At 34.1% G+C, this 12,467-nt stretch overlaps 1 protein-coding gene across 2 annotated transcripts in view; it reads right to left on the reverse strand.

Moving 5' to 3' along the window:
- Window positions 1-418: 418 nt before the first annotated feature.
- LOC134537863 (endophilin-B1) overlaps window positions 419-12,467 on the reverse strand; it is a 29,543-nt gene continuing 17,494 nt past the window's right edge. Inside the window, exons 7-8 of one of the 2 annotated variants that reach the window (XM_063378749.1) lie at window positions 10,798-10,945; window positions 419-7,452 (exon numbers count right to left, since the gene is read on the reverse strand). In XM_063378749.1, coding sequence (XP_063234819.1) covers window positions 7,342-7,452; window positions 10,798-10,945 — 259 coding nt within the window. In that variant the 3' untranslated portion in view covers window positions 419-7,341. The remainder of the gene's footprint in view (window positions 7,453-10,797; window positions 10,946-12,467) is intronic. The other variant, XM_063378750.1, reaches the window with a different exon arrangement.

Here is a 12,467-nt window from a genome sequence, read left to right on the forward strand (position 1 = left end):
ATTGAAGCAGACTTCATGGTGTCATACGCGATTTTTTTTGCCTGTAGCGATTTTGTGCTACTGCTATTTACAGACGTGCTATTCAAGACTGAGGCTGTAAAATTAACATTGCGTTAAATGAATTTGCGTAATTTGAAGACGTGCTGTGAAGGATTGGTGTATTCATAAATATATATTTGCTTTAATGGAAATAGGAAATAGTCTACAAAATTGAAAATTTTAAATCTAATTGCATTTAATTTAATTTCACATTTTAAAAAGCATCATGAAGCCAGGAGTAAAAAGTGAACAAACATTGTGTGTCTCACAAAAAACTTGGTAACTTACAGTATACATTATAAATTATTAAAAATTACAAGTTTAATGACAGGAAGGGATAATTTTTTGGAATTAATACATCAATACACAAAAGTTTTTAACACTTACTTTATAACTTTATTACTATAAAAATTATATATTTAGTTACAGTAACAAATACAAATAATGTTTAGTAATAGTATACACTTGAGAAACAATGTAATAGATATGTACTATGTATGTGAAGAGCCACAGATTTTCTGCTGACAACATTAACTGCAAAGATGATAGATACATAGGTACATGAAGAAGGTACAATAAAACATATTTGTTGCCACTTTAGTTTCCAAAATGTAACATATATACTTTATTCTTAGAGGCTTACTAACATGCACTTTAAACTTTAAAGATAAATATTTTAAATTTAGAGCCTTTTAAGTAGGACTTATTCAGAGTTTTCCACTATAAGTATTATGTCTGCAAACCCTGAAATATTTTATGACTAATTTAATAGTTATGTACAGAATAGTTACAGCACAAATAGAATGGTGCATAATAAATGGCCATGGGCTACTGGTTAGACAGAGGTAACCTGTATTTGACATAAAGAATACAATGTTTAAGACTAGTCAGGATCCTCCAGGTGGGTAAACTCTGGAGACAAGAAATGGGAAGCATGTTTTTCAAAGACTCCTTGCACAGGTTAGGTGTTTGGCAAGCCTGGAGTGCCAGAGCCCACAAAAATGACTAATGTTTCAAAGTTAAGAATGAAAAAAAAAAAATTTTGGGATTCACAATTAACATTCTAGCAGCATTCTCGCCCAGCACAAACAAAATAGCAGCGATGAAAGCATTCATGCCCGAGAAAACCCACCCGCTTTTTCAAAGGTCTGCAGTGTTTCTCACTTTTTTGATTCAGGGACGAAACTCGGATTGCCTTTGTGAGACGCGAGTAATCCGAAAACTCAAACACCGTAGCACATTCACAAAGAACCACAGACGGATTTTAAGAAAGTGGTCACACGGGCACAGGTAGTAGAAAATTTTGAGTCTTTAATCAACCAAGTTCGCATAAATAGCATATATACGTACAAGTAACTGCAACCAAACAATCCTGTTACACACTACAGCTGCTCATTCCTACCAACACTCCACTCTTGCATGCAGCACCGCTCACCGGAGGAGAGGCAACACAAAGTATAAACTCAAGTTATCGCCACCTTACAAAGGCCTAAGCATATTGCCATATGCAATCAATTAGAACTGTCAGAATAGTATTGCTGGTACAATATTTTACTTCTCACAAAACCATTTTTTCAAGTAAATAATGTCGTACTAACTTAAAAATTTCTACCTGAACGACAGTTTGAATATTAAACTGAAACAAAAGAAAGTGTAGTTATTTATCATGCTTTTATTTGTTACCATGATGTAAATAAATTTATATTAATAAACAATTAATAAACTGTCCAAAAACAGCACGTCACTCAAAACAATGCGGTCCACTTCTTCAATCCTGTGTGCCAAGTCAAAACCTTTATTTCAGCTCAGCCTTTGTGAGCGGAACCCCCGAGTCCACTGCATTAATTAACACTGGCACAAGATAAACAATATAATTTTTTTTTAGCGGGTACTACAATATACTATGGTGGCCACAGCAAAGATGATTTAAATACCATATTGGTAAAATGCTGAAAAGACATTTCTGAAACAAAAATTGACTAATATTTTATGTAATTTTATGGGGAATAGTTTTCGAAAAATATTTTACTAATTGTGTAGAAAATTTGTTCAGAGAGATAGAGCAACAAACAAAAATGCACAAGAACGAAATGGCAACGGCAGAAGTTTGGGGCAATGTTCGGCGAACAGAGGAGACGAACTGGCTGGAAACTACAGAGTAACCAGATTGGTTAACTTAGGAGAGGGGAGTTAAAAAGAAAGGGCGATAACTCCAGTAGCATACCGAGGCTAGAAGACGTAAAGAAGATAATAACTGAGTGGGTGAAGGATGGGCATGATAAATTGCATCGAACCAGTCTACAGACGGACAATTCAGCAAACATTAATAAAGTTGTAATAAATTACAGATGGTCCTAAATGCTCTGAAAGGACTTGGGACTAGTTTCCATGCTGAATGTGAGCTTCAATACCAAAGCAGGTGAAAAAAAGAGACTAATGCATCGCAAGTAATATGTGTCAAATAAGGAAGCAGAATCAGCAGAGTTTATGTGATAAGCAGTAGTGTGTGCAAGCCAGTTTTCACTGCAGCCAAATAATTAACAAATTATGCAAGTCAATAGAAATGAAGTGAATCACACAAATTACATTAAAAAGTTAATGTTCTCTTCATTCTTAAAACAACTGTCATGGAAGCAAACATGATAAAACATTCAAAAAATAAAATAAAATAAGTGGTAGTCTACAGTTAAAAAATCTACTAAATTAAGACCAATGTTTAGCTTAAAAAAAAAAAAAAAAAAAACATTTTTAATCAACTATGAAAAACTTGTGTTGGACAGACTCTAATTCTGGAATAGGTTGAGTCAAATGATTCTAATGGAATCAAAAGGATTCAAAATATGAAGATTTAGGTTGACACATTAAAAAAAAAACTAATTTTCACGATCATAAAGTATTTTTACTGTAAGCATTGTTTTATTTAAAATTGGTTCTTATGACTTTCTAAGTGATTTTAGAACAAGCACTTGTTATAACAAATATCATGATAATGCAAATTTCTCATAAAAAGGATTTTTACTAAACACAATGAAATAACTAGTATTGTTAATGTAAAATTTTGCTTTAGTGACAATCTCTTTGCCTACAGGACACGTACTTGTACCACTCGTATTTTACTAGAGCTTATTAATTAAATACATTTTCCAGCACAAAACTACTGCCAATTTATGTAGGGCAACGTTTCATACTGTATTAAATATTATTGGAAATAAGACTAGGTATTTTGTAATAATGTCTTTACAAAAATTCCAGCACAAACAATTCAATGTATATAGCAAAGGGTAAGGTCACTCAAATACTTATCTACATTATAATTATGTAATATTTATTATATTTATATTTGTAAATGCATACGCAAAGACATTTTCTAAAATAACCAACTGGTTTTATAACATGTTATTTCAACTTCATCTTAAATAGTAAGAAATCAAAACTGGAAGTAGAAACATTAAATTTGTACAATCAACAACACTAATCAAAACTGCAATGATTACACATACGAGGAGTAACTTCTGCAGATAACAGTTCTATACACACCTGAGCTCAGTTATGCCAAGAATTATACACATTCCTTGTTGTTCATTACATCAGTTACCATTTTTAAATGAAATGTTACCTGCTAAGGGCATATAAATGACTACTTACTAGAATCTCCCAAATTTTTTTTAAATCACAGCATCCAAATCATTGATTGCTCAAATCATTGATTGCTCAAATCAGCAGAAAACTACATATATTTTTATGTGTCAACTTTTTACACATGCTTTCTACTATTATTTTTCTGAGTCTTAAATTTTTGGAACACTTGTAATAACAATTTTTTTTTTCGAACTTGCATAATAACCCCAATTTATAACATGCCGTAAGGTTTCCTGTAATAAAAATATAGCATTCTCGGTATCATTGTAGACGTCTACCAGTTATTATTTCACACTATATTCTTGCTGCAAGAATAGTATTAAAAGTTTCAATACTTGCATTAAAATTTTTGAAGTAAATTGTAAGATATTAGGCAGAAAATATTTTATTTATGGATTAACTGTGAATGATATGTTTACCTTGAAGAGAGGAAAAAATTTGGTCATGACTGAAAAATAATGAGTGCCATGCCAACCGAAGATGTTTTGTTTACTGCAGTGAAGCACCATTAAAGGTTTGGTCACAATCTTATTTTTACCCTCCAGTCATGTACCGTATACGCCGACTTTCTTCCCATAACAAGTACTGAATAAGCCATGCACCGTGCTTCTAAACACATATTAAAAAAAAAAAATTCTGCGTATATTATTGGATGAATATGGTAATATGCACACAATTTTGAAAATGATACAGCTAACTCACATTTTTATAATGAATGGCCATTGAAGATACCATTACAAGCTTATCTATAACTTTTCCAGGTTTTCCCTGAATCGTTTAAAATTCCCTGACTTTCTATGAAGCTTATTTAGATGCTAGATGAAATATATTTTTACACTCCTTTTTTGTACACCAACAAATAATGCAAAACAATTGCAAAAAAAAAAAATTTATTTAGCATCCAGTACTGATCAAAAAAATTTTCAATCAGGAGTTTCCATGGAAAAATTATAACCAAACATGATTTTAATTTGGTTATTTCACAAAATCTGAGACGAGGAGGCAGGACCATATTCTAAAAATCAGGAAAATTGGCATGAAATGACCCAGTGGCATTGTTTTCAAGTACAATTAAAATACAAGCTGTCTTTCGATACACAATTATTATTGAATCATTCTGAAAAATTTTAACAGCAAGGCAATGTTAACAATGCATATGATATTTTATGTAGTATAAATATTATGTATAGTATATCTTTAATATTAAATTACAACATGAGATTTTGAATACAATTATTGTTTAAAAAACACAGTTTTAGTTTTTAAAAAAAAGTATTTTCAATAATATTAAGAACACCATTGTAAAAAAAAAAAATTGAGCTTCAAATTAGGGGTCAGACCTACCTTCAATAAGGTAAAAAAAAAATAATAATTTCAAGAGACAAGCTATTACACATATGTATCTGTGGGGGTAAGTACTGAGAACATAGCAACTTACCACAACACACACACTTATTTCAATTTACTAAGTAAAACTATATAAATTCAAATTTACACTCTCGATGATTACACATGTAGCAAAGAATTGGTGTTTACTATATTTAAACTATTGGTGCTTTGTATGCTCACTAGTATTGTCACCTTATTGCAATAATTACTGGCTGTAACAAACAAATGTGTTGCAGCCACTTACATGGAATGCTGATGCATGTACAAACACAATCACATTAAATAATACATCAGTAACATAAAGTATAAAAACTATGTCATCTACTTTACGTGTAGCTTAGGTATCAACAATAACTCCGACCACAGGCTCAACGAACATTTATGGAATGGTTCGTGACAAAAACAAAATTACTATACGTGCGGTATCTAATTCAACCCAAACCCTTATTCACTCATTTCATACATTTACAACATATTTTAACTGTTCTGCTCATTTTAAAATGTAGGGGCATGCAAAAAAAAAAAAAAACTGAACAGAAAATGCTCAAAACTGTTAAAAAAAAAAAAAACATTCTTCTAAGTATTAAGCAATCTCAGTTGGTTTGAGATTGCTTTATGTTCATCAATACAGTTGTACAGTAAAACCAAATTTCCAAAATTAATATGACTATCAGATATTAAAAGAAAGTGAATATTACAATACTCCAGTGGATTCACCATTGAGGCTTTTGCTTAGATTTTCCTCAACTAATTGTTAAATCTGTACAAATAGGTATTCAAAATTTAAAATACCAAAATGAATAACTTATCATTCGCATCCAATTCAATTTCCAATACTTGCACTTCCAAGTAACGAATACTACTTGTTTGTTATTGTGATACAATAATAATGTGTACATCACAGTTTTAATATACTAATGGGCCTTAAATAATTACCCAAGAGTTTTTTTCAGCAAGTACACAATGAACAGCAGAACGGCTAGTTCAAACGTTAAAACTTGCGGGGGGGGGGGGGGGGGGGAAGAGAGAGAGATTGAGAGAGAGAGAGAGAGAGAGAGAGAGAGAAGACAGAGGGAAGGGGGGAACAGTTTGTAATTAAGAATTTTTTTTTGATAAGTTGAAACAAAGGCTACCACTGCACCACTGCATAAAAAAATCCCTAAAAAGCTGATGATAAACATACTTTTTATAATTGCCATTAAGTAATTGAAATCATTGTACCACATAAAAATAGTTTTTTTTTTAATGTGACTTTCAATTTGATAGGAACTAAAAAATTTTACATATATATGCCTAACTGCTAGGAGCTGAACACAGCAGCATGCTGGGCTCGTGGTTACAACAGGAACACGTGTGTGGCACGTGTCAGAGAACAGTCTGTGTGCCACTTCTGAGTACACAATCAACAGAGCAGACTGAACCCTATGATGCCAAACATCGAGCTTCTCAAGGGAATAGTTTCACACAACTCAAAGTTGCTGCAAACAAGTATTTCCACGAAAAAAGGTAATAGACTATACAAGCGAACCTACACACTGCCATCAACTGGCGAGATCTCAAAACAAACAAGCAGAAATATGTGGTTGATGTACGAGGACTGGATAAAAAATAGTTTCTACAAAGAAAAACTGGGTAATTTTAAACAATAGAACACAATGAAAAACATAAAATGCTATTAAAAAGCTATAAAAATGTTTGATGAAAAATGATTTTGTATATTTAATTTACATAGAGGTTCTTGAAAATTCAATGTTTAAAATTGTTTTAATGACTGAAGTTAGTTGTTAGTAGTAATAGGTAGAGTCCATGGGTGAATTATACTTGTATTAACAGATTAACACACTAACGAGAGGCTGTACAGCATTAAGAATACATTGCCTAAAAAAAATGTTCAACCAGAAGTGTTTTGAACTCTTACAAACCTATTTGCATGCCCCTACTGGTATTTATTGCCTATATTATATGCTCTAGTTAACCAATACAGAGTTAACAAATCACAGCTAAAAACTATTTTGGAATGTGTTACAAACTATATAATAGTGAAGTAGGTAAATAAAAAAATAACAAAAGAAGTGCGGTAATAATTATAATACATTCTGCTCACTCTAAAACAGGACTTATTACACAATTTTATATCTATACATCAGATATATGTATATATTTACAACTATAAAAAGGAATTATGTGGCTTCGAGAATCAGCCATCTTTAAAATGGCAGACAAAATAATTTCTCAACAGTACGCTAAAGAGATGAGCTTGTCTTGCAGATGTCTTCAGTTGCTAAGCAACTCGAGGAAAGCTGCTGGTACTTTACCTTTCTGGCTGCCGCGCTCACCCATCAGGTAGTCAGTTTCAGACTCTGCGATTTTGTGCACAGTTATCACCTGCAAGAACAGTTCACGTGTCGAGATTAATACTACTACAACCGAAATGTTTCGACAAAATGTGGCTGAACTTCTAATCATAGTTAAAAAGCTAGTACATGCACTCAATTTACTACTGATCATTGAAAGCTTTATCAATCTTTAAAACCACTTTTAGTGTTGTGCCTATTTATTAAAGTGAAGAAATAACGTTTACAAGTACGTACATGAAAAACTCAATATATTACAACCAAAAACACTTTTGTTAATTGTGTTGGATGTATAATGAAAACAAAAGCATCCAATGTATAATGTTAATCCTTGGAACTCACCCTTGGAACTCCTACTTCAAGAAAGATTTCTGTTACTATCCCTTTAGTAATGCGACATTGTTCTAGACAATGTGATTCACGGGATTGGTGAACCAGACTCAATAAAGGATCGGAACATACAATGACATTGTAAATTGCAAGACCATGCCCTACCCAGCTTTTAAAAGAATTTTAGAGGAATTAAAAATTAAGTTTTATTTATTCATAAAGTATCAGCTGATTATATAGTTTCGAGGTTATAGTGAACTAGTTTATATATGTACTTGTATTTTATTATTTTTAATGTTCTTGTACATAAATTTTGTATTAAGATGTTTTATTTAGAAAAACTGTTTCGCTATAATTTTACTGGTTCTCATTTTTTGTACAGAGTTATTATTTACGTTTTTATTTAATGTTATTTAGCAGCCATCCTTAGGACACCTTTGTCCTTTGTGAGTATCCAGAAAGTTTCGGCATTATAAATATCAATGGACATTCAAGTTTCGAGTAGGAAAATTTTGTTTGTGTTGTTATTAGAACTGTGTGGACCTGTTGTAAACATCGTGTAATGACAGTGTTTTGTTTTTATTCCAGATCTAAAAAAATTAATCTACATAAAAGTTCTATTATATCTTTTTCTTCAGTAAAAACTGCCTAACTAAATTTGAATTCAACCTCAAAATTTAAAACATTACAAAAAATTTTCGACGAACATTCGCATGATTTATTATTTTGGAAGTGTTTTGTGAATGTTACAAGGTCATCTTTTAACTGAGCTGATCTGAGTTGTACTAACATAGGAGTTTAAGGGTTAAAATATTAGTATGTAAGTAAAATACATTTTCAAAAATTAACTGTGGAGGCTGAAGCCATTATAAATTCTCAACAGGTTTTTTTTTTTTCACGGCAATCCTGGGAAACACATTCAGGGTCATCAAAAATGAGGGCCGGGATTCTAAACTGGTATTTTAAAAGAAGTATTTAATGGATAATGGATCATGTTAATAGAATTTTCAGTAAAGTTTAAAGTTTTAGACAGGTTAATACACTTAGATAGGTGCCATTTGTAGCTCTGGCTATGCCTACACTGTATTTAATCTTCTGAATCCATCCACAGTTAAAAGTTACCATTTCTGCAGCACCCTCTCGTACACCGTGTTTGTAATTTATTCCCACAGAAGAGAGCAAGGTTTTCTGGTGACCTTCTGTGACAGTGAGTCTTAAAACGCCACAAGGACGGGGAGCGAGACAGAGGCTTTGAGACCACCCTGTTCACTCCGCTTCAGTGTGAGGTGGCGCAAGGCAGGATGTGACAGTTCACCAGAGGTTCAGTTTGTGTCGTGGTATGCCAAACTATAATTTGATGTCACATTGCAACGAAAGTGGCGACATTTGCATCCACGAGAAAAAAACTCCAGTTGACAAAACTCTACTAAAGCGGCCCCTCTCTCGCTGTCCACTCGTGGCATTTAAACCTCATGGCCACATAAGGAAACACCAAAATTTGCTCTTTTCATGGGAATACGTTAAAAACACTGTGTACGCTGAATAGGTAACGAACATCCCGCATCTCGAAGAGGAAGGTCGCTGCGAAAATTGCTATGCTAAATGTTGATAAATTTTGCCACCATTATATGTGCATACGTACCAATCAGCTAGTGTACATTCATTTTTAATACGATACCCCAAACTATGACAAGTAATGTAAATGTGCTTGCTGCCACTTGCAGTATCTATCACTATCAGTAATCAATAATTCACAAAATATTTTGTACTCAACTAATACCGTACCGTAGAGTATACGTAATGATCAGCGCAGCATTAGGCGTGAACATTTAAAGCAGGACTTGCTATGCACCGCACATGTCATACTAATGTGAACCTGTTTTCTTTGCTGATTCTGATGAAGTAAGCTTTCATTCATCTGATGTTATTTCTTAAGGATGGTTAAACCTTAAGAAAACATTTTAATAGAGAGCTAGAGCTGAGGAAGTATGTTAACTTCTTTTGATTAGGTAGTAATAATACAAACTAATAAATTTTTTAGAGCAAATATTTAAAAAAAAACCTTTTAACAGAGGTCAGTGTTACAATAAAAAGTTTAGGATTCTCCTGAAAAAATACTATTTACATTGCGTTCTGCATGATAATAAACATCACAGCAAATCAATAAACAATTCCATCACATTTGTCAACATTCATTGAAAGTTGGGGCACTCACAGTATTGTATAATATGTAATAAACTTTTTATTCAAAATGTACATTTTGTTTGATAATTCTTTCACTTTATTGTAAGCTTTTTACAGTCATTTTACAGGAGAGAACTTCCTAAAAGCATGCCACAATGCAAGGCTAGTGTAAAGACCAGGACTATGTGCTACGAAGCCAACTGCTAGTAGCTGAACACAGCAGCATGCTGGGCTCGCGTGCGTGGCACGTGTCAGAGAACAGTCTGTGTGCCACTGCTGATTGCAAACTGAACCCTGTGATGCCAAACATCGAGCTAATCAAGAGTATAGTGTCACACAGCTTAAAGTTGCTGCAAACAAGTATTTCCACGAAAAGGGTAAGAAGATTTGAGAACACCTTCAATAAGTTTCACTGTATAAAGTCAAAACTTTTGCCAAAAAAATCTTGACTGTGACTGAAGAAATTTTTTTTTAAAATCACTCACCAGCATGCAACACAAAAATGTTTTGAACAAATCTTTATTAAGTAGTGATTACTCGTTACCATGCTACCTAATACTGACCATTTCAAGCCCTAGTTCCAACTCGACTCTAAAAATCCCAATTTTACATGCAAATCAAACAGTCCATGAACTTGCAGAACAAGCAATACAAATGTACATAACAAGCTAATAACTGATATTGTTTCGAGCACTATTCAAAATATGACTCTTACTGAACAAACCTCTTAATTCTCCCCCTAGCATGCATTTCTAAAAGTTTTGAAAAAATTTGCAGAAAAACTTTTCAAAAGTGCTCACACTACCCACCAGTCTCTACAAAAATTAACTGACACTATGAATGCCAGATTCATTCAGTTTACCTCGTCTGCCATGAGACTCAGCTCGGACGAGTCTTTGGCATCATAGTCGTAGAGTACCCTCGCTCTCTGCTGGCCGGGTCTACTACTATCTGGCGTCTGGGAATTCACCACGATCTGGGGGTTGCCACTCACCGCGGAGTGAGGGAAACTACGGCATACACAAACAAGACTGTGAGCCTCTGTGGGCACTAGAAATGTTTTCATCACAGCTGTGATTGTAGAAGAAAGATTCATTGTGTATTGTGTAGCCTTGTCAGCAGTGACGGAAACATTATACATCACAAGGTTACGCAGCGAGCCGTAAGGGTTCATCTAGCTATGTGTGTGTACTTCAGGAGATGAGAGAGAGAATAACAGGTGTGATACTTGCAACTTCGGGCTTTAAGTAACGACAAAAAATTTTATGGAACATACAGAAGATAAAGGTGTACTGCACAGACCGACTATGCTTTTAAGAATCTTTATCAGTTGTTTTGTACCTAAACATTTGACAACAAAAGTTTTCAGCAATTTTCACCTTCCAAAAAAAATTCATTTTAAAAATGGAATTAATAAATAGAACTAAATTTCAATCTACAACATATCAGCAACTGCATCTTCAGCCAAGTTATCGACAAATTTTTCGCTAATTTTGACTTGGTCAGAAGAATGATGGATGCTCCAAGGCTGTCATAAAAAATGAATACATCAGTTTCTTTGTGATAGGCCAACCAAATCATAAAATACCATAAATCTTCAGTACAGTAGAGCACCCCTCAACCGTAATTCCCACAAATGGAACTCCCGATGTCCGGAACTAATTTTCCAGATCTAATTAAAACATTACAAAACATCTCCAAAAAATTTCCGCACTGGAACGAGGTTTTTTTTGCTTTTGCCTGACTGTACATGTCTTGTAGGCGCGCGCGCGCACGTCTGTCAGAGAGCTAATTATAGCCAGTCTTTCCCGCGCATTGCGTAAATACACCGCTGGTTTTCGCGTAGGACGTGAATTACTATAAAGATGTTTATGCTATAAGTAGTTTTATTGTTTCACTATGTCAAGTAAACGGAAAATTCCGGCCAGCCTGAGAGTATGTACACCGACTCCCACTACACACGCTGACACACGTGATAGCGAGTAACATTTACTTCCAACGTGTGATGCTTTCAGTTTGTAGACAATAATTTAGTGTACAAATATGTATTATGTCAATATTTATACGTTAATATATGGTTAAACAGTCTACATTTACCTGTATTTCTCTATCTCTGTGTTTTTAAACGAGATGCTTGAAGTGTTATTCTTGTGTATGTGAAATGTAAACTGTGTGTGGCAGTGACTATACACTCTCCAGGAAGTGTGAATCACTAGCACGTCAACACAGAAGTAACACAACACTGCAGCTGTAGTCCTACTACCTCCCCCGAACCCTCTTCTTCGTCCTCTTCGCTCACGCACGCACCCACTCACAGAGATAAGAAACACGTGCCTGCCAGCTTGCTTGAAAGAAGGTCATTCAACCGGCCTGGAGGCCGGCCCTACCGCAACTCCCCTTACCCGCAATTGTCCCATAACCGGAATAGACCTTCCCCCGATGATTCCGGTTGAGGGGTGCTCTACTGTACATGAAAGAGTAGACCATTGGGGAACAAGACTGGAAGAAGTGAAGGGAGTTCAACACGTGGCG

This window comes from Bacillus rossius, chromosome 12, assembly GCF_032445375.1.
Source record: "Bacillus rossius redtenbacheri isolate Brsri chromosome 12, Brsri_v3, whole genome shotgun sequence".
Taxonomy (NCBI): domain Eukaryota; kingdom Metazoa; phylum Arthropoda; class Insecta; order Phasmatodea; family Bacillidae; genus Bacillus; species Bacillus rossius.